The sequence below is a fragment of the Neophocaena asiaeorientalis genome, unplaced genomic scaffold (genome assembly GCF_003031525.2).
Source record: "Neophocaena asiaeorientalis asiaeorientalis breed wild unplaced genomic scaffold, Neophocaena_asiaeorientalis_V1.1 scaffold342, whole genome shotgun sequence".
NCBI classification, from domain to species: Eukaryota; Metazoa; Chordata; class Mammalia; order Artiodactyla; family Phocoenidae; genus Neophocaena; species Neophocaena asiaeorientalis.
This window is the reverse complement of record NW_020174037.1, coordinates 877,475-901,305: the sequence shown is the minus strand read 5'-3', so window position 1 is coordinate 901,305 and position 23,831 is coordinate 877,475. Positions and strand designations below refer to the sequence as shown.

Below are 23,831 nucleotides of genomic sequence, written 5' to 3'. Positions count from 1 at the left end.
TGGCATTTTCCAGTGGGGTGACCAGCAGGCTGGCCAGAGCTAAGGCCTTCCCAGGAGGGCCGGTGCTGCTCAGATCAGGACGGGGCTAGGGAAGGAGGTATCCCTTTGCTTTCTTACTGTTTATTTCCTGTAGAGCTACTTAAACGTGTTGTTTAGTGATACCTAATGGGCTCATTAGCCTGCTTCCTGCTGGACATTTCAGCTCAAACATCCTCTCTGCCCCAGTGCCTTGCTCCTTCCCCAAATCCTGGAATCCAGACTACAGCTCTCCTTCATCTCTAGGTGGCGTCATGGGCCCAGGCCCCTCTTGAGTTTGTATCATGTGTAGTGGTTGAAGACATCCCACATCACTGAGGTCACAGGTTGGAAGGGGAAGGACTGGAGGAGAGATCTGGGGCAGCGGTGCCTGCATCCTGACACCCTGACTTGGGTCTTGAGTTTTTCCATCCCTGTGACATTTTTGAGTGTCAGTGGAGTGGCTGTCATTTTCTATATATTCATGGTACAAATCTGGCTCGTTTGACCTCTTTGATGTGGCTCTGACCAAGACTTTTATGAAATAAGTCCCAAGGGTTATGCTGGACTTTACTTAGGGAAATGGATCATAACTTTCTGGCTGTTGGGTTTACTGGTAATACTGAGAACTCACTGCATGGACCTTTGATTCTGCTTTGATCTTTCAAAGTCAGAAAGACCTGATCCCCTCAGGGCAGGGCAGGCTTTGGAGACTGGCTGTGGCAGGGAGTTGAGGGAAAGGGTTGTAAAGTTAGCATCTTGTAAACATCCACTGGGGCAGTACAGTTTAGTATTAGGCATACCTGGCAGCCAGACTGCCTTGGTTCAGATCTTGGCTCTGCTGCTTACCGGCTGTGTGACCTTAGATAATTCTGGAGCATCTTTGTGTGTCAGTTTCCTCAAAATGGGGATAACAGTCCTCTCTTAGGGCTGTTGTGGGGAATCATGAGATAAGCATAAAGCATTTAGTACAGTATCTGGCACATCAGGAACACCAGGCTTAGACTTTACTTCATTGCAGGACCATCATGTGAGGTAGGGAATTTTGTTCCTTTTTGTGCACGCGAAGGAGCTGAAGTTCAGAGAGGTTAAGTAACTTGCCTAAGGAAGCACAGCTGGCAAAGGGGAGGAATAGGACTAGAACTTCAGACTTCCATACTCTGCTAGTATGTTATTATAGCCTCAAGAGAGCAGCCCAGGCTAGCCAGAAAAGTTCCCAGGTCACAAGATACTGGGCATGGTTGGACTGGCATCAGAGCAGAGACAAGAGGGCTTCTGAGGGAAATGCCAGGCTTCCTCCACGTCCCGGCTTTGTGGTAACAGACATGGGCGGAACATTCCCCAAAGCCCATGTACAAAGAACATCCTGTGACTCACAGCCACTTCTTCCCTGCCTAAACCCCTTCCTTCCATTTGCGCAGCTGCTGAAGTTGAGGCTGCAGCCTCGAACTTTGTTTTCTGTCCTTGTGGGGCCCCCGGAGGTCATCTTGGGCGATCAGTTGACCTATGTGTCAACATTATGTCATCAAACTGGAAATTCCTTGAAATCTTTGGATGATTGCAATTCACGTCCGTATGCACTTATCAAAAGTTCTAATTTGAAGCCTTAGAGTTTCATAGTTTGAAAGTTTCCCAGACCTGTCAAAACCAGGCAGCGTCTCAGAGCCTAGGCTGTTGGTTTCCATCCAGGGTAGGGCTTGGCCACAGCTTGGTCTGCCATCAGGGGGATTCAGTGCTGCACTGCTGTGTTGAAGTATTGCTTGAACTAAAGCAAAATCAAAGGTCAGCTTTACCCAGACAAGAATAGAAAACACAGTTGTACTTGATTCCAGGAAGGCATGTGCCACATAATATCAGACTGCCTTTAAAGAGTTTGGGTTGTTAACCTCAACAGCAGTGTTTCATGTCTCTTGCTTTTCCAGTATGAGATTTATTTACCTTGTGGGTGGCAAAGAGCAGTTTGGAAGTCCAGTTTGTTTCTCCTTAAAATCTTCACATCTCTAGCCCTCACATCGCTGTTGCATTGAGGCACAGAAAGGCAATCTTAGAGTGACACTTTGTCCAACAGACTAAGCTGTACCAGGTTATGACGCCGTTTTACATTTAAATATGTTGTGACATTCAGTCTTAAAACAGCACCAGCGTGCTGTTATCATCCCCATTTTATTGATGAGGAAACTGAGGCTCACAGGGTTACATCTTTTGCCCACGGTCACAGAGTAAGGCTGTGAATTTAATCAGGGTCTGTCTGACCTCAAGGCTCAGCATCTTCGCACCATCCCATGCTGCCACTTTGCCTTATTCCAGTACCAGGACGCATGTGTGGAGTCAGCAGCTTTTGATGCCAAAATCATTATGAAGCATTTTAAAAGAATAAAATGATTCATTTAATTCCTATAGAGGGAAAAGAGCCAAAACTTTGTAAGCCAGAGCTCATTGGGTTCAGATTTACCACTTGCTTGCTCTGTGACCTTGAGCAGGATCTTAACATCTCTGGGTCTGTTTCCTCATTTGAAAAATGGGAAAAAGAATACCTTTCTCATAAGCTTGTTTTAAGGATTGTAGACAATAATACAGGGACTTCCCTGGTAGTCCAGTGGTTAAGACTCCGGGCAACCAATGCAGGGGTCATGGGTTTGATCCCTGGTCACGCAACTAAGATCCCACATGCCGCACGGCACGGCCAAATAAAATACAATGGCTGTGTATTAAAAAAGAAAGAAAGAAAGAAAATAATACATATAATGTATCTGGTGCTCGGTACATGTTAATCCCCTTCCTCTGCTGACAAAGCACTACCATGTCCCTTAATATACATTTTATTAATTTTAAAAGTAAGAAAAACTGAAGTAATTTATACCTTATATATATGAACAATTCTTCCTTTCCAACCCTGGAAAGAACCCCTCCTCAGCCCCTAATTGATAAATTCATCTTCCCTTCCTTTCCCATGTTCCTGGGCTTCTCAGGGCCCTGCATGCTGATTCTAATCCCTAACTTGTTGTGTTAGGAGCCTCTGCCAATGCTACCTCCCCAGTGTTATCTTTCTTTTCCATCTGGGCTTCCCAAGCCAGCCCGACTGTGTCCACCACCTGCATTGTATTAGCAGAGCTCCTGGCCAGTGTGAACAGGTCACCTCACCCTCTGGGGCCACGGACTCCACTGGCTCTTTGGGGGCCTGGTTACCATTCAGCTTCTTATCAGCTGATGTCAGTCCTCATTCCAGGGGCTCCTGACCACCTCTCCCACCTTGCCCACTTCTCAGTAAGACACAGGTATGCTGTTGCCTTAGCAGATGGATCTGGGAAAGATGTGTCGTGTCTCTTCCCATCCCCCGATTTCAAGGTTGACTGATTCTGGAGTGGCAGAGTGGGCTGGAGGCTCACGGCTCTGCTCACCTGACCCTCTGTCCACCTTCTCTTGGAAGGCAAGGGCAGGGATCCTGTCTTTATACAGCATCTCTTTTATTACAGGCTCCTGCCTTCAAGGAGCGCCAAGAAATATAGCTACTTGGAACCATAGCTCTAGTGTTTTGGGTTCAGTAGCCATTTAGAAGTTTGTTGAACTTATGCAAGTTCCATTCTATGTAGAATAAGGAATATGTGGTTGCTGAAGTTGTGATACTCCCATTGGTCTCAGGGGAAGACTCTGGCTTTCCCGGGACTTGCCACAAAGGGTTCAGGAAGCGTGACCCTAAATATTCTGGTTTCTCTGTGGAACCCTTCACATAAGTGTCATCCAAGACTTTATCAACATTTGTTTTGAACTTGTTTAATTTTTCAGCTTGTATTTTCTCTTGCAGTGTGTGTGAGTCAGTATTCACTCAGTATCGTTAGTGTTTACTTAACCCACCCCCTAGTATGGCCGATCTCCATTTATAGAAAAATGCAGGTTCAGAGAGTCTAAGTGACTTCTCCAAGGCCACATAACTGGAAAATTCTGGAACTGAGATATGAACCAGGTTAGCCAGACTCCAAAACCTGGGATCTTTCAGGGGTGTCTTGGTGTCCGTCAGCAAGCCCTCACTGTAGAGAAGGAAACTTCTCCTGGGTAGGGAACCCTGGGCCCAGATGACCAGCAGGGAGGTCCTGAGGCTGTGAGTACCCCCGGCTCTCGGCCTCCTCTCACGAGCCCTAAGGAGTCACCCCAGGAAGCAGCCAGGTTATCCTGCCTTACCCCCCTCTCCAGAGCCCTGAACTTCCCAGAGAAGCCCTGGTTTTCACGGGGAGGGTCCAGCCGTCTCAGTGAAGCAGGCGGGAGCTATCCCTGAAGAAGAAAGTAGAGCCCTAGCATCAGGAAAACAAACCAAAACAACAAAAAATACCCCAGAAGACACCTGAGTATGTTTGTTCCCAGCCCTTTTCTGGCAGAGAAATGTTTCGCAGTTCTGTTTAGAAGGCCTGGCTTAGGCTGAGTCAAGCCAGGAGCGAGAATCTGGCCGTGGCCCCTCCAGGCCATTGACAGGGTCAGGGCTGGGAGACCCTCCTGGGGTCCTTTTAAGAAGAGTATTTGGGCCTGGGAAGCTGATGTGATCTCTTTCTCGACTTCTTTTTTTTTTTCATTTGCCTCCTCCACCCACTTCTCAAGCAGCTGATCCTGTGGTTTCTTTTCATGTTGAACAAAAGAGACTACAGCGATCTTGAAACCGGAGCTGGGGACTGGAGGGCACTGACCGGGAGTAACCCCGCCGCCAGCTCTGCTGAGGGCTTCCCTCCTCCGCCTTCCGGGCCGCTGCCCTCCCTCTTCCCTGCTCCCCTCCTTCTCCACGGCACGCAGGCAGGCTGGGAAGAAGCAGAAGGAACACTACGTGGCCGTGAAGGCATCCCCCCCACGCCCCACGGTGCAGTGCCCCTCCCCTCCACACCCCTCTCTCTCCTGCCGTGGAAGCGTTTCCTTAGCTTGCCTGGCCCAGAGGACTGGCAAGGAACTGAGGATTCTGTCCTGTTTGTCCTCAGCCCACAAACACACACTTCACTTGTTTTGTTCTTTGGACTCCAAGCTCCTGAATTGTTTTGTTTTGTTTTTCTCCTTTTCTTTGCCCTACCTCCCTGCACCCAAAGCAAAGCTCTCTGGAAAAGGACAGGCCTCCCTCCGCTGGCTCCTCAAGTATTTTGGTCCGTATCAGAGACACGGCAGCAGGAAGGCAGCAGGAAAGCTCTAGGCGCCTTTTGCTGGATGGGGACTTTTGGTCTTCTCTGCAGGCAGCAAGCACTCATGTTTAGTTTAGTGACCCGTCCAGCTCCCTGATGACCATATTCTGTGACAGCATTTATATCCTCTCAGTTACCCTTGTAAACTCTTGAGGCCCTTTCCCTCCAGAAGAGTACTTTCACTTTCTTGATCTTGGTGTTCACAGCAAGCTGTGAATATTATTAACCCTTCTTACGTCTAAGGAAACTGAGGCCCAGAGAGATTCAGAAAAGTGAGATTCACGATTACACAGTTAGGAAACAGCTGAACTGGGACCTGAATTCACATTTTCTGATGCCATGTCCAGTGCTGATTTAGTTTTACCCCAAGTGTACCTTTCAGTACCAACTTTAAGAAGACCTCTGAGATCATCTTCTACAACTTACACATTACAGATAAGAAAATCAAGGTAATGTCAGCTCACGTGGGCAAAGTTATATGGCCAAGTAAGTGACTGTCTCTTCCATTGTGTTTTCTGTCTTGTTTCCAATGACTGGTTTTTCTTACTGGTCATCTTCCATCTGTGCCCATCCTGGCAGTGATCCTGTAGAGGCGATCATCTCCATTGATTCTCTGCAAAATGCTAGATTTGTTTATTCTTTTCTAAAGCTTTGAATAGGCAAATTGGTTAGCTTCAACCTTTTCTTCACCTTATAGACAGTGTCAGCAGGAAGAATTCAATAGTTCTGTCTGACTCAGGAGCTCAGCCAGGCAAATACATAACACACACATACACACACACACACGTGCATATACCTTAGATCATAAATTCAGTATTGACTTAGTTGGCAAGTCTTATCTATTCTGAATAGATAGTGTGTTCTTATCTATTCTGAAAGCATATGCTTTAGAATCAAACTAGTACTGAAGCTAATGAGGTGTCTTTCCTGAAAGTGATGATGGTATTAGCCGTCCTTGTTGAGAGCTTTTCTTGGTTTCAGGCATTATGCTGGGACTTCAGGTGCATTTTCTCATTTAACCCCCAGCTCAGTACAGTGACGTAGATGCTGCTGTCATCCCCATTTATCCTGTTATTGACACTTCCAACACTCTGCTTCCAGCTCCCACTCACCTGACTGTCTTCCTGACCTGGGCTGACGCAGCTGAGGGGGCTTAGAGAAACTCTAACGCTATCTTGACCTGGTTTGTTTCGCACTCAGGTCCTGTTTCACCCTTCCCTATCTGCAGCAATCACCTCAGTTCATTACTTGATTCACTCATTTGTGTTCATCCGTTCCTCCATCATCCACCATTGCCAGGGTGCCTTCTCTGTGCCAGACACTGCTGTGCTTTCGAGTTCCAAAGTCCTGGCCCTCAGGCACTTCTGTTCTTCTGGGGAAAAAGATGTGGTCTCAGACAACTGCAGATTGGGGGAAGCACACTTAGGAGGCTGTTAGGGCACAGAGGATGGCCACCTGACCCAGCTTGAGGGCGGAACGTCAGGGCAGGCTTCCTGGAGGAGATGACTTATGGCCCAAGTCATAAAGAAGGGTAGGAGTTAGCTAGGCCAAGAGGAGAAGGGCCATTTCAGACATCAGGCTTTCTCGATATTCTTGGCCTCTCCACTCATTTTCCTGCCAACAACAAAATGGAGAAAACTGAGACCAGAGGTACGAAGCCACCCAACTCTGGCCTCATACTATACCTCGTCCTCTTCCTTCTCCCATTCTACTCCCCAAATCTTAGGTTTTGAGGAATCTCCTCTAATCTCCTTTATCTGCTTGTACATTTATTTATTCTTTCAGAAACATTGAGAACCTGGTGTACACAGCACTATGACTACAGGGTATCCTGGTCCCTGCTATCACGGGAGGCCTTCCTTACCCTCTCCTCACCAGCCACAGCCTCTGGAGACTTCTGGCTCTCTGTCCTTTTCCACAATTCAGCTTCAGCCTGTTCAGCCTGACTACTCCCTTGAAACACTTGCAGATAATAAGCCTCATCTGGGTCAAATGCTTCCATGAGCTGCCTTCCTCTGGCTCTCTCATCCCTTCTGCTTTCTCTGTTGATTTGCCTCTTCATCTCCCTTATCATCCTTGGAAGTTCCTTGAGGGCAGTGCCTGTGTCCTTACCTTTTCTCTACACTTCATGGTGGTACACTAGTAAAGGTGAGTGAAATAAACCCTTCTCAATAATCACAAAATTATCATCATTTTTTGAGCACCTACAATGAGCCTGTTGCTTACTATTCTTGCATTACACGTAAATATCTCTAATCCTCATACCTTCAAAAAGTGGGTACTGTTACCCTTACCTCTTAGGTAAGAAATCTTGGGCTCAGGAAGGCAAAATGAACTTCTCAAAGCCTCACAGTTCATAAACAGCAGAGTCCAGCATCCAAGCTAGGTTATTCTGGTCCCACACCCCTGATCTTTTCACTGCACTATTGTTTCCCAAACTTGGCTGGAATCACCCTGGGGAGTGTTAGAAAATTCTGATGCCTGGGTCTCAGCCGCAGAAGTTCTGATTGCGTCTCCCAGGAGCCAAGGTTGAGAACCAGTGCGCCCCACGGCGCTGCTTTCCTGCGCGCACACTGGCTGCAGCTTGCTGGTGGTGGTGTGTGGATCTGCGTCCACGTGTGTGGTATCCATGTGACCAGAATTCAAGTTCTCTGTAGCCAGGGATCTTTGGCCCGCCCTGCTGCCTTGCCGCATGGCGGCCTCGCCACCACGTGCGTGTGCACTGTCGACTGTTTTAATCAGCCTCTCGGTTCTTCTTTCTCATTTGGAGGATTCACTGAGAGGCAGTAGGAGTTTGACCACATCCAGCTGTTCTCATCCGCAGAGCCAGTTGACTTACCAGAAACGTCTTGTAAATGCACTGCGCATGCTCCCTGGTCTCAAGAGTGTTGCTCGTGACCTAGACCCATCGCAAGTGCAGCGGGGTCGGCCTCCCACGCTTCAGCAGCCCTGCTCCGGAGGGGGAGGCTCTTCTGGACTTGGCTCAGCCCAGTGTCGAGTGCTGTTCCGGCTTTTCACTCTCAGGAGGGGTGTGTGACCCGCCTGGTCACAGAGGCTCAGCTCGTGTGTATATTCTGTTCTGTCTGGAGCTCGGAGAGCTTTCTTCGTCCCTCACTTGACAGGTGAGGCAGTGGAGACGCAGCTAGGTGAAATAATCTGGCAAATAAATGGATACAGAGCCCAGGTTTTCTGACCCCCATTGTTCCACAGTGGTTAGTGTCAGGCTTTCCATGCCAGACCTCAGTTGAAGCCACCAGCTTTCCTACCTTCTTCCCACTTACATTAGGGATACCGGGACACTCAGGATGTCACTTTGCGTCTCTGGGAATATAGTTCTAGTGACTAGGAGTCCTGCTTACTGTTGGGGTGCAGCCTGGGGATCATCCTAATACCTCTGGGCCCTTCTCGGACCTGTAGAGCTGAAAGGATATCTCCTGTGATGTTGCTCAGTTACTTCCGGAATCTTCCCAGCCCTGATCCCATCTCCTAGTATTTATTATCCAGCCATCATTCACTGATCAGTAATTCTTTGCTTGATCTGAATCACCCTGATACAAGGATAAAAGACACAGTCTGTGTCCCAGAGGCATAGTCTGGTGGACAGAATATGCAAATAAAACAACATTCCTAAAAGGATGGTCCCCAGACTCCCTGCATTAGAAATACGAGATGATTATTAAAATGTAGATTCTTAGGCCCCACTCTAGAGCCACTGTTTCAGAATCTCTGGGAATTGGGCCCAAGAAACTGCATTTTAGCATGTCTCTAAGTGAATCTTAGATGCTCTGAGGTTTGGCAGCTATAGCAGTGAACACGATGGTGAGAACGCAGTATCATATGTGTTAGGGAGAACCAGGCAGGTGGCAGCCTGCAGGAGCACCTGTTCTCACAAGGGGTGCTGACTGGGCCAGGACCAGCTTCTTGAATGTGTCCTGAGGAATAACTAGGAGTTAGTCAAATAAGGTGTAGCCAGAGAATCATTTCTCTAGAGATGCGAATCATGCTTAGTGTATCCCTTCTATAACTCTGTATTATTAAAGTTTGCTTTAGCAGAACATGGCTGGATCAGGAAGCACTGATGCGAGTCTGGTTGGATTCTGAGCCCTCCTTCTACTTTATCTCTGCACATCACCCCCATAGCTCCCAGGATTAATTCCTGTCCTCTTTAAGCCTCACCTCACAGCCCCATTTTCAGGTCAAACATCTGTTTCTCATCAGTTAAGTGATTGAGGTTTGCTAGGTTTGCCCCCCGAGAGGTGGGTTCGTTCCTGGACCTGTGGGCTAGTCTCTCAGTGATGTCTGCCTGGTCATGAGGTCATGATGAGCTGGTTTTCTCTTTATTGAAAGAAGTTGGGTTATTAAGAGGGAGGGGCAGAAGGAGAAGTGGACACTCAAATAAAATATGGCAGGGAAAATGAGAGCATTTCAGTAAGGGAGAGGGCCTGCCGAGCATCTGGCCAGAAACCTCATGTTTTGGGATGAAGAAGCTGAAATTCAGAAAGATGTGAAATACCCAAGCGATGCCACTAGGCACAGCCTCCAACTCTGGGGACTAAAATTGGATTTCTGGCTAGTGCTTTTTCTGCTTCACTGCACTGGATTGGAACCTTTTCTAAATGTACCTGAAGGGCTAATTATTTAAAGAGAGTCTGTATGACACCCTGCAGCAATCCAATCATTTGGTAGCGTTGATTTTTAAAAATATCTGCATATGTGTTTTCTTAAAGGACGGCAGACCTGGGTGTTGGAGGTCTGTATCACGTGTTCCACGTTTAGAACTGAAATGAAACCAAGTCTGTGAAAGCGCTTTGATATGCATAATGCTCTACCTCCTTGGTTCTCAAAGGGTGGGCCCCAGACCAGCCACATCAGCACCGCCTGGCAGCTTGTTAGAAATGCAGATTCTCCAGCCTCATCCCAGGCCGATGAATCAGAAACTCTGGGGGTAGGGGACCAGTCTGTTTTCACAAGTCCTGCAGGTGATTCTAATGCCTGCTCAAGTTTGAGAACCACTGCTCTGCATCAAGAGGAAACCAGCCCCCGAGGCTTGTGGGAATAAAGGCTTTAAATATCTCTGAGTTTAGCTGTCTGAGATGGCACTGGGGAGACGGGAGCTGTGGGGTCAGGGTCACAAATCTCAGGTGGGTTGATTTTTTTCTTTGAAAAGCAAGGAAAAGTTGTGTGTGTGTGTGTGTGTGTGTGTGTGTGTGTGTGTGTGTGCACAGCAGTGCCGCATTCCACGGCTTCAGAAAGCAGTCTTTTCTTGTCTCTGCTGTTAAGGCGAAGCTCCCTGAACTTTTGTTTCTCTGTGTGCTTAAGCCAGAGGCCTGTGGTTATCAATTGGTTTACAACAAGGCAGTCAATATTATGGTAGTTTGCTCCGTCGTGCTTTTTATTTATTTATTTTTTGACTTACATATGAAATGAAAATAAAACGCTATTTCTCCAGCAGGCTTGAAGTTTCAGGACTTCCTGGTAGACAATGAAACCTTCTCTGGATTCCTGCATCACAACCTTTCTCTGCCAAGGCCAACTGTGGACAAGATACTGGGGGCTGGTGTCAGTCTCCGCAAGGTAAGCTGCGACCGTCACTTTCCCTGGTGGGGCTGATGGCAGTGACGTTGTTGGAGAGCGCCTGGAGGGAAGTGAATAAAATCCTGTCTGTAATGGCGCTGAAGGAGGTTGTTGGCTCCAATGCAGCTTCACCTGTCTTTACCTCCCTGCTCAGGCTGGCGTTGCCAAACCATCCAGAGAGTGGAATGTACAACCTGGCGTCACAGACCTGCAGGTTGAAATAAAACTGATTTCCTGCCCATCAGTTGGCATTTGTTGATAATGACTCCCTAAAGGGGAGATGAATTTAAGATGAATTAAACATTTTCTTTAAAATTTCACAGTTCTGAAACAATAACCAGGGTTGAGGATTATTACCTAGAGTATCTCTGTCTATAAAATCCAAGACAGGGGCTTCCCTGGTGGCGCAGTGGTTGGGAGTCCGCCTGTCGATGCAGGGGACACGGGTTCGCGCCCCGGTCTAGGAAGATCCCACATGCCGCGGAGCGACTGGGCCCGTGAGCCATGGCTGCTGAGCCTGCGCGTCTGGAGCCTGTGCTCCGCAACGGGAGAGGCCACAACAGTGAGAGGCCCGCGAACCGCAAAAAAAAAAAAAAAAGAAAATCCAAGACAGGAGATTTTCAAAATGTAATGCTTCCTTTAAAGATAGACGAGAAAGATATATAAGGAGAAAATGCTTAATTTTTTTCCTTAAAATTATAAAACCAGGAAGTAATGTTAGTGTTTATGTAGAATTTTAACCTTAGATTTTCAGAAACTTCCATGGGCATCATTAGATAATCACACTGCTCTTGTGCGGTGGACAGCAGGCCCAGATTGCACAGTTACTGTTTTTCAGAGAAGTGTCTCAAATTTATTCTCTGGCAGAAAGGGGAACTGCTTCCTTACTGTGTCTCATGTCTACATACCAGCTTGTCTTTGCAGTAAGCAGAAGTAGTGGAAATGTTTATGACTGAAAATAAGATCTTTGCTTCACATGATCTAGAATTTTAAAAATTCGAAAAATGTGCTTGCTGCTTGCCCTTATGAAACTGGGAAAATATGCCTTGAGTTTACCAATTGTGTGGTTGGGAGATGGGCCAAAGGCAGCAGGCTTATGAAAATCGTTAGCATGATTTCCATTGCCCTCTACCAATTTCTTATCTGTCACATCCGATCGGTTTAAAGTAAGGGACATCCTAAGTATGGAGGTGGTCCTTGCATGGTAATTAGTCTCTGTGTAGTCAGTGTTCTTAAACCAAATACTAAAGGTAGGCTGGCAGCAAGGGCTAGTTAGAGAAAGGAGGAAAAGTGAAGTGTACTTGAGTATCTGGCAGTAGGTGGAAACTTACTTAATGGAAGCCATGGCCAAGCAAGTGCTCTGCAGGGTTAGAAATCTGCATGGGTCTTGAAAGGCTTTTGGTCCATCACTCCCACTAGGTTGTACTACAAGCAGGTCAGGTTGCACTAATTGAAACAGAGGAAATAGTAACGGAGTAATAAAGAGTCTGAATCATCCATTCATTCATTCAGCAAATATTTACTGTCCATATGTTCCAGCACTGTGGACACAAAGAGAGCAAGAAAAACAAAGATGCTCGTCTTACTGAACTTATTGTCTAATGGACAGTAAGGACCATATATGAAGAAGTGCAGTTTATTTAGGTCCAGTAAAACTAATTAAATAAGATATGGCCAAGGAAAGGTTCTTTGCTGAAATGAATAGATAAGAATGACTTAGGGAAAATTGGTTCAAGATGGCGGAGTAGACGGACATGCTCTCACTCCCTCTTTCGAGAATACCGGAATCACAACTAACTGCTGAACAATCATCTACAGGAAAACACTGGAACTCCTCAGAAAAGATACCCCACATCCAAAGACAAGGAGAAGCCGCAATGAGGTGGTAGGAGGGGCGCTATCATGATAAAATCAAACCCCATAACTGCTGGGTGGGTGACTCACAGACTGGAGAACACTTATACCACAGAAGTCCACCCACTGGAGTGAAGGTTCTGAGCCCCATATCAGGCTTCCCAACCGGGGGGTCTGGCAACGGGAGGAGGAATTCCTACACAATCAGACATTGAAGGTCAGCAGGATTTGGATTTGATTGCAGGACTTCAACAGGACTGGGGGAAACAGAGACTCCACTCTTGGAGGGCACACACAAAGTAGTGTGTGCATTGGGACCCAGGGGAAGGAGCAGTGACGACATAGGAGACTGAACCAGACCTACCTGCTTGTGTTGGAGGGTCCCTGCAGAGGCGGGAGGCAGCTGTGGCTCACCAAGGGACAAGGGCACTGGCAGCAGAAGTTCTGGGAAGTACTCCTTGGCGTGAGCCCGCCCAGAGTCTGCCATTAGCCCCACCAAAGAGCCCAGGTAGGCTCCAGTATTGGGTTGCCTCAGGCCAAACAACCAACAGGGAGGGAACCCAGCCCCACCCATCAGCAGACAAGTGGGTTAAAGTTTTACTGAGCTCTGCCCATCACATACAGACTGAAAGTGAGGGGAAGGGAAAAGATATTCCATGCAAATGGAAATCAGAAGAAAGCTGGAGTAGCAATACTGATATCAGATAAAATGCACTTTAAAATAAAGAATGTTACAAGAGATAAGGAAGGACACTGAAAAATGATCAAGGGATCAATCCAAGAAGAATATAGAACAATTTGACCACAATGCTGTGAGATTAGAAATGAATTACAGGGAAAAAAAGCGTAAAAGACACAAACACATGGAGGCTAAACACGTTACTAAATAACAAAGAGATCACTAAAGAAATCAAAGAGGAAATCAAAAAATACCTAGAGACAAATGACAATGAAAACACGACGATCCAAAACCTATGGGATGCAGCAAAAGCAGTTCTAAGAGGGAAGTTTATAGCTATACAAACCTACCTCAAGAAACAAGAAAAATTTCAAAACAATCTAACCTTACACCTAAAGGAACTAGAGAAAGAAGAACAAACAAAACCCAAAGTTAGTAGAAGGAATGAAATCGTAAAGATCAGAGCAGAAATAAATGAAATAGAAACAAAGAAAACAATAACAAAGATCAATACAACTAAAAGCTGGTTCTTTGAGAAGATAAACAAAATTGATGAACCATTAGCCAGACTCTTCAAGAAAAAGAGGGAGAGGACTCAAATCAATAGAATTAGAAATGAAAAAGGAGAAGTTACAACAGACATCACAGAAATACAAAGCATCCTAAGAGACTACTACAAGCAACTCTATGCCAATAAAATGGACAAATTCTTAGAAAGGTATAATCTTCCAAGACTGAAACAAGAAGAAATAGAATATATGAACAGACCAATCACAAGTAATGAAATTGAAACTGTGATTAAAAATCTTCCAGTGAGGGCTTCCCTGGTTGCGCAGTGGTTGAGAGTCTGCCTGCTGATGGTCCGGGAAGATCCCACATGCCGCGGAGCAGCTAGGCCCGTGAGCCATGGCCGCTGAGCCTCTGTGTCCGGAGCCTGTGCTCCACAACGGGAGAGGCCAGAACAGTGAGAGGCCTGTGTTTCACAAAAAAACCCCCAAAAAACCCCAAAAAACTTCCAGCGAACAAAAGTCCAGGACCAGATGGCTTCACAGGTGAATTCTATCAAACATTTAGAGAAGAGCTAACACCCATCCTTCTCAAGCTCTTCCAAAAAATTGCAGAGGAAGAAAAACTCTGAAGCTCATTCTATGAGGCTGCCATCACCCTGATACCAAAACCAGACAAAGATACTACAAAAAAAGAAAATTACAGACCAATACCACTGATGAATATAGATGCAAAAATCCTCAACAAAATTCTAGCAAACAGAATCCAACAACACATTAAAAGGATCATACACCATGATCAAGTGGGATTTATCCCAGAGATGAAAGGATTCTTCAATATACTCAATCAGTGAGATACACCATATTAACAAATTGAAGAATAAAAACCATATGATCATCTCAATAGATGCAGAAAAAGCTTTTGACAAAATTCAACACCATTTATGATAAAAACTCTCCAGAAAGTGGGCATAGAGGGAACCTACTTCAACATAATAAAGGCCGTATATGACAAACCCACAGCAAACATCATTCTCAATGGTGAAAAACAGAAAGCTTTTCCTCTAAGATCAGGAATGAGACAAGTATGTCCACTCTCACTACTTTTATTCAACATATTTTTGGAAGTCCTAGCCATGGCAATCAGAGAAGAAAAAGAGATAAAAGGAATACAAACTGGAAAAGAAGTAAAACTGTCCCTGTTTGCAGATGACATGATACTATACATAGAATGCCACTAGAAAACTACTGGAGCTAATCAATGAATTTGGTAAAGTTGCAGGATACAAAATGAATGCACAGAGGGGTTATTAATGCGTATATGTGGAACCTAGAAAATGGTACAGATGAATTGGTTTGCAGAGCAGAGATTGAGACACAGAGTAGAGAACAAACGTATGGACCCCAAGGGGGGAAAGCGGCATGGGGTGGTGGTTGTGGTGTGATGAACTGGCAGAGTGGGATTGACATGTATACACTGATGTGTATAAAATGGATGACTAATAAGAAAATAAATAAATAAAGATTTAAAAAAAACCAAAAAGAGTTAGAACTGGCCTATCAGTGAGGTAAGGGGCTTGACTTTCTAGTACTGTGCTCTGATACAAGTAAAGGGAAGAGTTCCACATTCTGAAATTGTTTGAACATAGTTCTTTGCATCAGCTAAATATCTGTATCTACAAATAAATAGTATAAATGCCTTTTTTCATAATTCAGCCCAACCCCAGGTTAAGATATCATGCATTCCAAAATAATGAGAATTTTCTATTTTCTTTAATAAAAGTGGTTTTAGGAGTTCAGACTCTAGATTCCTACTGGGTGAATCACGTGTCCCACTTTTGAGAAAAAGAGTTGGACTCAGGATTTCCCCTCACAAGGACAAGAGTGTGGAGGTGATAAGTCAAATGCCACATTCCGGTTTTAATGTCCTGTAGGATCATGCCTTGACGCATCCTAAAGTTCAGTAGAGACCCTGTGCGCTGGATAGAGTCCAGCAGTGTCCATTCTTCAAAGCTGTATTGATGTGAAGTCCCCCAAAAGGCTTCAAGGACCCTGCTTCCCATCTTTGTAATCCAGTTTTGCTTCTCTCTCTTTGCATAAATGCTTCCAGGTATTTTTGCAAGGCTACCAGTTACATTTGACCAATCTGTGCAATGGATCAAAATTAGGAGAGCTGATTCAACTTGGTGACCAAGAAGTCTCCATGCTTTGCAGCCTGCCAAAGGAGAAACTGGATGCAGCAGAGCAAATACTTCATTCCAACCTGGACATTCTGAAGCCGATCTTGGTGAGTAGGATTGCTGTGTGGAGAAGCTTCAAGCACTAATACTTTTGGAATGTGACATTTTTCCTTGGGCAACGTGACTTTGTTTTTGTAGAAATATAGTGCTGGCTGGGAGTTGGAGACATAATTTGGCTCAGTGGTATTCTAACTGTCCTTTCAAACTTTTGGGCCACTTCTCCAAGAGTAAATGGGGGAAGAGTAAGTAGGGTGTGGCTCTGAGTCCAAGTCTAAGGTCCCTTGTGCCTGTTTCAATCAGAGAAAACCTCCTTTTTTATGGTTTTTAATATTGAAAGGGTTCATGTGAAGAAGGAACTCCACAGATTTTTTAAAAAAATTCTCAAAACCATTGATGGGAAGATGGATATCTATTCATTTTTAAAAGCCTATCAGAAAGGAGACATTGAGATGTCTCAGTGGGAAAACCCTGGAATTGGATGGGAGCACACTCAATAATTAGCTTAATCAATGACAAAATTGCATTCACAGAAAAAAATAATCCCAAGAAAGCCCAGTCCATCAGCTGGGAATCACTAGTTCAGAGAAGCAGTCCATGAGAATACATCCAACAATAGGGATGAGTCTGAGCATTCTGGTCGTCTATGTGTTATGTCTTGTTCCAGAACAGGTGTCTTTCTTTGGGTTTCCCTGGAGCTCTGGTGAAATGCCCCTTGAACAACATCCTTTAGCATTCAGTGTTCAGGTTTCCTACTCACCACAGAACTCTCTGATATGTCAGTAGTTTCTTTTAAAACCAGGGAAAAAGCCCTGGAAGAAGGATGTGCCTGGAAAGAGATGTTCCTCATTATAATAGAAAGAAATTGGAATCCTCTGAGACTTTGCACACCATGATTTCTCTAGAGAAAGATGAGCCCTCCTGGGGAACTAAGAAGGTTCTGTTTCTGGACCCTGTACCTGGATGATACCCTAGAATATTCCTTAGAAACACATGCCAGGGTTTTACACTCTTGACTGACCATCAGGGAGTCCTTGTGTCCAGCTTGACGCTCTGATGCTGTAGCTTCTGCCTGAGGTGAAGGTCGTAGTCAGACTGTGACTTTTGGATGCTTCTGTGGCAGGGTTGATGGTAATCCCGTCAGTGTGAAGGGCTTAGGCCTAATGCTTAAGATCTGTTTTTGTTTTATTCCAGAAATAGTATTTTCTGTTTCAGTGGTTGAAAATGTACTGAGTTATTTTCATTGCTCTGTGATTCCACTGGTAATATTTCTAGAGTATAATTTTAGTAAGATATGTTTCTGTATGGAGATGTCTGCAGCCCCAGATAACTGGTTTAAATAACCAGATAAGCTCATCTGTGAAGACACTTGCAGCCTGTTGGCACTTTTTTCATCGCGAGACAGAGGGTCAAAGGTTGTTACAAATGGTAGACCATTTCCTTGGACTGTTTTGGCTGTTTTACTTTATTTCACAACAAGATCGAAATGTTCATCCTTTCAGCTGGGATGATTCAAGACTTTGGAAAGATGGGTGCTTTTAGAAGACATAGTAATTTATTCTGGTGCCCATTCATTGTTTCACTTCTGTTTACTCATTAAACACCTATTGTGTGCACAACCCAGTAAAATCCCTCTAATTATATAATGTCTGAATTATGCTCTAAGTAGAATGATAGTACAGCCTTCATAATCTGACAATCAGCAGCTTAGGGTTCAACTTGAAAATCTCTCCCTAGTTGGGAAAATTAGCGTGATCGAGGACATGGAAATGCACTGTCAAAACTGTCAGCTACATCACAGCCCATCCTGTCGTGCTGTGTTTGTGCCTTGTAGACCAGTTGGTTCGCGGCGGGTGTTGATTAGGGTAGCTGCCATATGCTTCCTGCCCATCTCTCGGGCATAGGAGCATCTCAGGTTCTGCTCCTGCCTGTCAGCTGTTGCTGTGAGATCTTCCTAAAATCAGAAAATGGGGCTCTCGAATTAGAGCATAATGAGTGGCCAGGATGGCTCTGTGTAAAGATGTTTTAGGGGATACCTCTGGGATGAAGTGACTTCCAAACATTTTGAAATGTGACTCTTACAGCGGTGCCTTAATTGGAGCACTGGGGTTGATACTTGATTGACATTAAGCAGCCTTTTGCTTCTGCCACTTGGGTGGAATTTTGACATGGGTGATGGTAGATGGATGTTCCGTGACACCTCGTTGCACATGGGCAGTTAATTGCGCCAAGATATACAACAGGAGCAGCAACCAACATTGCGGGGGAGGGGAGAGAAACTGTTCTATCCGCACGTGTTTCTGTACTAAAAGTGGGTGTTGAGGAGAGACATGTTTTGCAACATTTCTCCTCTCTTTCTTTCTTTTTTTTTTTTTTGATGTGGCTATTTCTCCCTTTTTCAGCCAAAGTATTCTGACACTTTCTCCTGGGTCTCCTTCAGTTCCCTGATGACCACTTGGACCTCAGTATTTTGACAGAAGTGGGGAAGTGTGGCAGAGTAGAAAGGGTGTAGGCCTGGGGTCATCTGCATCTGGGTTTAAATTCTGCCTCAGCATTTTACCAGCTGTGGGACCTTGGATACATTAGATTCTGTAAGCCTCAGATAATGAGGCTTTTACCTACAGATAACATAGTTTACCCTTGGTTGTGACTATTGCTCAGGTATATGAAGAGCCTGGCATAAGGCCTGGCATACATTAGATGCTCAATAAATAGAAGTTAATAATTTAATTGATATGAGTAATATAAATTATATGCTGAAAGCAGTGGCTGGTAAGGTAGAAATTTTCTTTTATAAATCAGTGTTAGAAATCAGTCATACCAAGCAAAGTAATCCTGAAGAATATTTCAATGAAAAATTGCATTCTTTGCTTAGGTATTGCCAAGGCTTCTTATCCTGTAGATTATTTGTTTATGCCTTGGTTATACCTTGCATAAAATGAAGGTATGAATTTTGCACATCAAGGTGTTCACAGGGCTGTATTCCTTTTTGGAGGCTCTGAACATGAATCTGTTTCTGAGCTCATTCGGATTGGTAGCTGATTTCAGTTCCTTGAAGTTGTAGGACTGAGGTCCCTGTTTTCTTCCTGGATGTCAGCTGGGGGCTGGTCTTTACTCATAGAGGCTGCCAGCATTCCTTCTCGTGCTTTTCATATTGTCCCTCCCCAGCCACAGTGGTTTGAGCCCCTCTCATGCTTTAAATCTGATTTTTCCTTCTGCTACATCTCTCTGCTTCCAGCCTGAAAGTTTTTTGCTTTCAAGGGCTCATGTGATTAGACTGAACCCATCCAGATAATCTAGGATAATCTCTCTATTTTAACATTCATTACTTTTTACATCTGTAAAGTACTTTTTACCAGGTGAAGTAACTGATTGACAGGTTCCAGAGATTAGGGTGTGGACTGCTTTGGGGAGGGCATTCGCTCTGCCATAACTGCCTTTGGATTGGAACATATATTGGAACAATATTTCACTCTGTCTTTGAAGTGTTTCTCCAGTGCCCTTGGCTTTTTTTTATTAGTCCCGTTTCAGCCCTGTGTACTTTTTTGCTCATATTCTGAGAGTGATTCTAAAGTACAGTAGACACTACTCATTAACGTTTGTACTGCACAAACCAAAGAGCAATGACTTTGGGAAGCAGAACATCTCTGAACAAGGCATGAGACATTCATCAACAGAACCAATGCATATGTACTGTCTGTCTACTTTGTACCAGGTACTGTTCTAAGGCGCTGAAGGTTCAGCCATGAACAACGCAGACAAGGTCCATGTGGAGCTTTCATTCCATTGGGCACTGAGAACCAGCTTTAAGGCTGAGACTGGAAACTTGAGGAATTCTTCCTAAGTTCTGGGTTCTGTAAAGTGAGGGCTGCCCTTCCAGCAGCTGCCTGACAACAGTCTTGTCTCCTATGGGACACTGTGAGCCCTAGTGAAAGTCTGTGTGGTTAAGTAGGCTTGGGCTCTAGTCCTGTCTGTGATGTGAAGATGGTGTCTGGTTTTTTTTGTTTGTTTTGTTTTTTTGCGGTACGCGGGCCTCTCACCGTTGTGGCCTCTCCCGTTGTGGAGCACAGGCTCCGGAAGCGCAGGCTTGGTGGCCATGGATCACGGGCCCAGCCGCTCCGTGGCATGTGGGATCTTCCTGGACTGGGGCATGAATCCATGTCCCCTGCATCGGCAGGTGGACTCTCAACCACTGCGCCACCAGGGAAACCCGGTGTCTGGTTTTTGAGGTGAGGAAAATGGTGTCTGATTCGAGTTAGCAAGGACAGGCATGCAGATTGACCTCCATCTTGCTAACATCTTAGACACTGCACGACCGTGTGGCTAGACTGCCTTGACTTATACTTTCATTCAAAAAGGAGAAGTTCTATCTCCATGGAGCAAAGTGTTCTGTTCCTGTGTCTTCCGATGTGTGTAACACATTCTTGCAGAGGCGGAACTCAGTTCATAGGGCAAAGGAGTTAAGGTGAGTGGTGCTCTGAGGTGCCCAGAGGACTAGTGGGCTCACAGCTGGACTGCACAAAGATCGAAGGAGCAGGTGGAGGAGGAGTGAAGAGTTATCCTTGTCTTGAAGGGTCTTTGACTTGATGAGGTGAATATGTAACAGAGTATATCTGAATTTGAATGACCTTTGAAGCAGCACTCACACCAGTCCATCCCCCACCCTCCTAATGTGCTCTTCCCTTTGCTTTTCATTTTTCTTCCATATTTATTGGACACCTAGTTATTATGTGCCAGGAACTGTGCTGGACACTGAGTTGAAATAAAACACCAGCTCAGAAATTAAAGTCAAATTGACTTTGCTAGGTTATTGCATTTTTTATTTTAAGTTTCAGTCTATGACAACTTAGTTAAACTAAGTTTTTGGTGCGGCAAATGCTGCAGCATATATAGAAATATAATGTGTATTATAGAATGTAGGAATATAATGTTGTACATATGAAATTTATATAATATTATAAACCATTGTTACCTCAATTTAAAAAAGAAAAAAATAAAATTCATGTGGAAGGAAAAACCTAGTGAGGATAGAAAGAATATAATGAAGTCATTTATTAGGCCCAGAAAAGATGGCACAGTAGACTTGATCATTCTCAGGCCAGTGCCCCAGACTGTCATGCTTTTAGGAAATGTTTCAATGTTGAGATTAACACATTTTGCAGAAATGGGTAGGAGCTTTTGAGTAATACTCATTTGTCTATTCTTCCCTTGATGATAGCACAGTATCTAGTTGTGATCTAAAAATATTGAATAATACATGAATTCCTGTTAGCTTAACACAGAACATACAGTCTTCACCAAAGGTTTTATTTTCCCTCTTTTTCTCCATTTGCCTTCATACAAGAAAATCTTGCCCCCTGTGGTCAATGGGGACCTGTATGAATTCATAGCCAAGGGAATGTTTTTGGTTAAGAAAAATAGTAGGAGGAATTCCAAACTGTGAATGGCTTACCAGAGCTCTTTGGAAATACTATTGGCAAGTTTTTTCTGCCTTTGTCAAGTAAGTATGAGCCGGAGACCTCAGTTAACAGTAGGTGCAGGCCCATGGTTCTCAGACTTCATCGTGTGGCCTCATTTTAAGGCATATTGGCTGGGGTTAATTTTGTTCAAGGAAGTTAGACATCTTTCAGATCTGATAAGTACTCAAGCCAACTTATATTCTTACCCTTCCTTCATTCCTGCCAATCTCCTTTCCTCCTCCCTCTCTCTCTTATCTTTCATCGAATTAAAAAGAAAATTATGAAATAGTTCAAATATATAAAAAGGTACAGAAATAACATAAAGAACACTCATGTACCAACATCCATCATTTTATTATGCCTGCTTTAGATTCTTTTCAAGAAAGAAAACACTACAGATACAGTTTATGTCACCTGTGTATCCCCCTCTTTCCTCAAAGATAACCGTTATCCTGGAGTGGCATATTTTTATGCAACCATATATATATTTGCATTCTGTTAATAACAGTGTAGGGTATTGGTTTGCATGTGTTCATATTGTATAGGTGTGGTTGTTGATTTGCAACTTGTCTTTTTCACTCAACGTTATGTTCTTGAGATTTATCAATGTTGATAAATGTGGCATCTTGTTCGTTTTAACTGCTGCATGGTATTCCATTTTTATTCTAAAAAAATTTTTTTAAATTTCTTCTTCCATAGCCAACTTATATTCTTACCCTTCCTTCATTCCTGCCAATCTCCTTTCCTCCTCCCTCTCTCTCTTATCTTTCATCGAATTAAAAAGAAAATTATGAAATAGTTCAAATATATAAAAAGGTACAGAAATAACATAAAGAACACTCATGTACCAACATCCATCATTTTATTATGCCTGCTTTAGATTCTTTTCAAGAAAGAAAACACTACAGATACAGTTTATGTCACCTGTGTATCCCCCTCTTTCCTCAAAGATAACCGTTATCCTGGAGTGGCATATTTTTATGCAACCATATATATATTTGCATTCTGTTAATAACAGTGTAGGGTATTGGTTTGCATGTGTTCATATTGTATAGGTGTGCATGTTGATTTGCAACTTGTCTTTTTCACTCAACGTTATGTTCTTGAGATTTATCAATGTTGATAAATGTGGCATCTTGTTCGTTTTAACTGCTGCATGGTATTCCATTTTTATTCTAAAAAAATTTTTTTAAATTTCTTCTTCCAGTCTTTGGCTTGTTTTTTCCCATTGCTGATGGTATCTTTTTGCGCATAGTTTTTACTTTCAGAAGTTGAAGTCGTTAGTTCCCATTTTTGGTTTGGACTTCTGTATTTTAAGAAGGCCTTCCCTACCTTAGGTTCATAAGTACATTTTCTCCTCTATATCTTTTAAACTTTCATTTTTAGTTTTAGCTTTTCAATATACCAAGAATTTAATTTTGTATAGTGGTATGAGATGAAAAAATTACTGTCTTTTTTTTTTAACATCTTTATTGGAGTATAATTACTCTACAGTGTTGTTAGTTTCTGCTCTATAACAAAGTGAATTAACTATATGTATATATATATCCCCATATCCCCCCCCTCTTGCATCTCCCTCCCCCCTTGCTATCCCAAGCTGATCTCCCTGTGCTATGTGGCTGCTTCCCACTAGCTATCTGTTTTACATTTGGTAGTATATATATGTCAGTGCTACTCTCTCACTTCATCCCAGCTTACCCTTCCCCCTCCCCCTGTCCTCAAGTCCATTCTCTATGTCTGCATCTTTATTCCTGTACTGCCCCTAGGTTCATCAGAACCATTTTTTTTTTCAGATTCCATATATATGTGTTAGTATACGGTATTTGTTTTTCTCTTTCTGACTTACTTCACTCTGTATGACAGACTCTAGGTCCATCCGACTCACTACAAATAACTCAATTTTGTTTCTTTTTATGGCTAATATTCCATTGTATATATGTGCCACATCTTCTTTATCCATTCTTCTGTTGATGGACACTTAGGTTGCTTCCATTTCCTGGCTATTGTAAATAGTGCTACAGTGAACGTTGTGGTTCATATTTCTTTTTGAATTATGGTTTTCTCAGGGTATATGCCCTGTAGTGGGATTGCTGGGTCATATGGTAGTTCTATTTTTAGTTTTTGAAGGAAACAGCATACTGTTCTCCATAGTGGCTGATCTGATCTTTATGATTTCTTTCCTTCTGCTAACTTTGGGTTTTTTTGTTCTTCTTTCTCTAATTGCTTTAGGTGTAAGGTTAGGTTGTTTATTTGAGATTTTTCTTGTTTCTTGAGGTAGGATTGTATTGCTATAAAATTCCCTCTTAGAACTGCTTTTGCTGCATCCTATAGGTTTTGGGTCATCATGTTTTCATTGT

General features: G+C 43.9%; 1 protein-coding gene across 3 annotated transcripts in view; it reads left to right on the top strand.

Moving 5' to 3' along the window:
* Positions 1–23,831, top strand: part of ABCA1 (ATP binding cassette subfamily A member 1) — a 129,542-nt gene that overhangs the window by 43,450 nt on the left and 62,261 nt on the right. For 2 of the 3 annotated variants that reach the window (XM_024753648.1, XM_024753650.1), the window contains exons 6-7: positions 10,615–10,739; positions 15,889–16,065. In XM_024753648.1, coding sequence (XP_024609416.1) covers positions 10,615–10,739; positions 15,889–16,065 — 302 coding nt within the window. The remainder of the gene's footprint in view (positions 1–10,614; positions 10,740–15,888; positions 16,066–23,831) is intronic. The other variant, XM_024753651.1, reaches the window with a different exon arrangement.